The sequence below is a fragment of the Neodiprion virginianus genome, chromosome 7 (genome assembly GCF_021901495.1).
Source record: "Neodiprion virginianus isolate iyNeoVirg1 chromosome 7, iyNeoVirg1.1, whole genome shotgun sequence".
Taxonomy (NCBI): domain Eukaryota; kingdom Metazoa; phylum Arthropoda; class Insecta; order Hymenoptera; family Diprionidae; genus Neodiprion; species Neodiprion virginianus.
Window position 1 is genome coordinate 12,930,895 of NC_060883.1, and position 2,508 is coordinate 12,933,402.

Consider the following 2,508-nt stretch of genomic DNA (forward strand, 5'->3'; position numbering starts at 1 on the left):
TACGGCTGAGCAAATCATTTCGGTCGCCTCAGCTGCATTTTTTTTCAATTCGAACGCAAAAAGAATGCAGTGTCTCAAATGCTGCTTGTCGGATTCCATTGTTTTCACTACTGCTGTTTAAAACTACCTTAGGGCGGGGAGAAAATTCAAATTCAAACCAGAGATACAAAATACTAAAGTAAAGGCACCGAATTAATTTGTAGACCTAATATATTACATAGATCATAATACTATCAGATCGCCCGTAGGGGAAAGTATAAGTCATGCAAGTTATTATCTCATATATATGGGTGATAAAACTGATTTAGTAGTTTCAAATTACTTGAGGACATGTTTCGCAGGGCGGGGTGAGCGCAAGGAGAGTGTCTTGGATATTCCGGAGAAACTGTTCGACCAAAACAGCGAGTCTGATGATGAAGATAAATGGAGGTATGTATAGCTTACGAGCCAACAACATTACTGGATGCCAATCAAAACTAAAAACAGATAAATAGAACCAAAAATTGACATTGTAGTTCCATTTTGAAAATCCCCTTAAGCCCTAAGAGCGGGTTCTTACCGAAAGTTTCATTCTGTAACTGCAGCTGGAGTCAACGCTAAGACCACAAGAAAATTCATTTAAAAATCATGGTTGATAAGGATTTCATTTCTAATCGTCATGCCATCCTTAAATAATCCATAACTTCTAATCTAGTATGCCTCTTTGTCTGTGCAGTCAATTGGCTAAGGACAATGAATGCCTCGACGGAAAATTAGGACCTGGACAAATAGCTCCTCGCGGATTTAAATTGACCTGTGGTATGTATAACAGGACGTTTATTTACGAAATACTCATCAATGCATGTGTAAGCTTTGATTCTCGGAATTATTTCGGGGATTTGGCAATTAACAATATCCTTCCAAACTACGGAAATTACTACTTCTTGTCAACTACGTCAGGTGTGCCGAATGGAGAAGTGAAACTGGGTCTGTTCATGGGCAAGGAAACATTGGAAGTCGAAGTGGTTTGTGCACGAGGAATTTGTCCCGGCGAGCCCATCGAACCTGGTACGTTGAAATCTGCATAATATTACATAACACGATCATCAAACAACAATAAATTACGTAATACTTATGCTATGGAAGAATTTTTGAAACTGCACTCATCTGTCGATTACAGTGTGATTGCGTAACGCTTTTTTTCAATTTCACTCAATCATTTATTGAATCTGATTAAATTACCCGTTACTTTTGTAATAAGTAAATTTTTTAGATTAATTTTGTGACTTACATAAAAATAAACTTCAACTAATCTCTCATCAGATTTACCGTATGGGAATGAATTTAAGCGTCACCCATAACATTCTTGAAATTCAAAAATTCAAGCAAGTTACCCATTACTTTTGTGACGTGCAAAAATTTAACTCTATGTAGTTGTTCGTTAGTTTTGTCATTGGAAATAAATCCTACTAAATTACTCGTTACGAACATAATACATAAATCAAATTTCACTCAACTACCAATACCTTTCGAAACATCATTCAATAATTATTTCGATTCAGTATTACTTCGATAAGATATTCGTCAAGATTCACTAAATACTCCAATCTTGTAATATGCAATTCAACTCTTTCCAAGGACCCATTATTTCCGTTGTTCGCAAGGAAATCCAACTCAACTGGGTTTAAGTTTCAATATACGAATTGTGAAATTAATGGGTAGCTGAAGATAAATATAACTGATAATTCTGCAAGCTGATGACATGGAATGACCGCAGACACCTATTTACTGTTCAAGTTCTGATTTCACGGTATGTAATTTCAATTCTCTACGCAGACACATACGTAAAAACGTATTTGCGGGACGGTGAACGGTGGCTACAAAAACGTAAGACCAGAGTGGTGCGTCATTCACGAGAGCCGCAGTATTGTCAGACGTTGAAATACGGTAGCTGTGACGTCAGGGACAAGAACCTCCTCGTTATGCTGTGGGAGCGAAACATGGGCTTCGGGAGTAACCAAGGCCTTGGTGGTGCCGAAGTTAATTTGGGCCTGCTCACCCTGACCCGTTTAACCGTTGGATGGTACCCTCTGTTCCCCATCCATACATTAGGCACTCAAAATGTAGACTCCCCATGATGGTTGAAAGAAAAGTGGGCCCTTGAAGCAGGCGAGCTTGATCTCAGATTGAAGCTGCTGTTAAAGGACGGGGGTTAGCCCATTATGAAGATAATCTTATACACGCGCTGATCAAAAATAAAATAGACGCGTTGTAGTGATTCGAACTAGTCAGTAGAAAGCATTATCATTTGATTATCGATTTGATGTGTTTATTCATGCATAATTACATGATGCGTACACGTTTCATTTCATCAACCGGTATTTTGGTTAATATATTATATTATCATCTTATGAAATAATTACACGTCGTTTCAAAGATGACGTCAAAATTCATCTCTTAAAGTTAAATTTTTGTTCCCTAAATATGCCATGTGCCACTTTTATAATATATATATATATATATATATAT

General features: G+C 37.3%; 1 protein-coding gene across 1 annotated transcript; it reads left to right on the plus strand.

Moving 5' to 3' along the window:
- Positions 1-286: 286 nt before the first annotated feature.
- LOC124309428 (regulating synaptic membrane exocytosis protein 4-like) lies at positions 287-2,117 on the plus strand. Its single transcript, XM_046773089.1, has 4 exons — positions 287-429; positions 716-798; positions 940-1,047; positions 1,816-2,117. The coding sequence occupies exons 1-4, from the start codon at positions 287-289 to the stop codon at positions 2,115-2,117; spliced, it is 636 nt and encodes a 211-aa protein (XP_046629045.1).
- The last annotated feature ends 391 nt before the right edge of the window (positions 2,118-2,508 follow it).

Coding starts and splice junctions, on each gene's coding strand:
- LOC124309428 (XM_046773089.1), top strand. CDS start 287: ATGGGTGATAAAACTGATTTAGTAGTTTCAAATTACTTGAGGACATGT. Junction 430..715: donor GATGATGAAGATAAATGGAG/GTATGTATAGCT, acceptor TTGTCTGTGCAG/TCAATTGGCTAAGGACAATG. Junction 799..939: donor CGGATTTAAATTGACCTGTG/GTATGTATAACA, acceptor CAACTACGTCAG/GTGTGCCGAATGGAGAAGTG.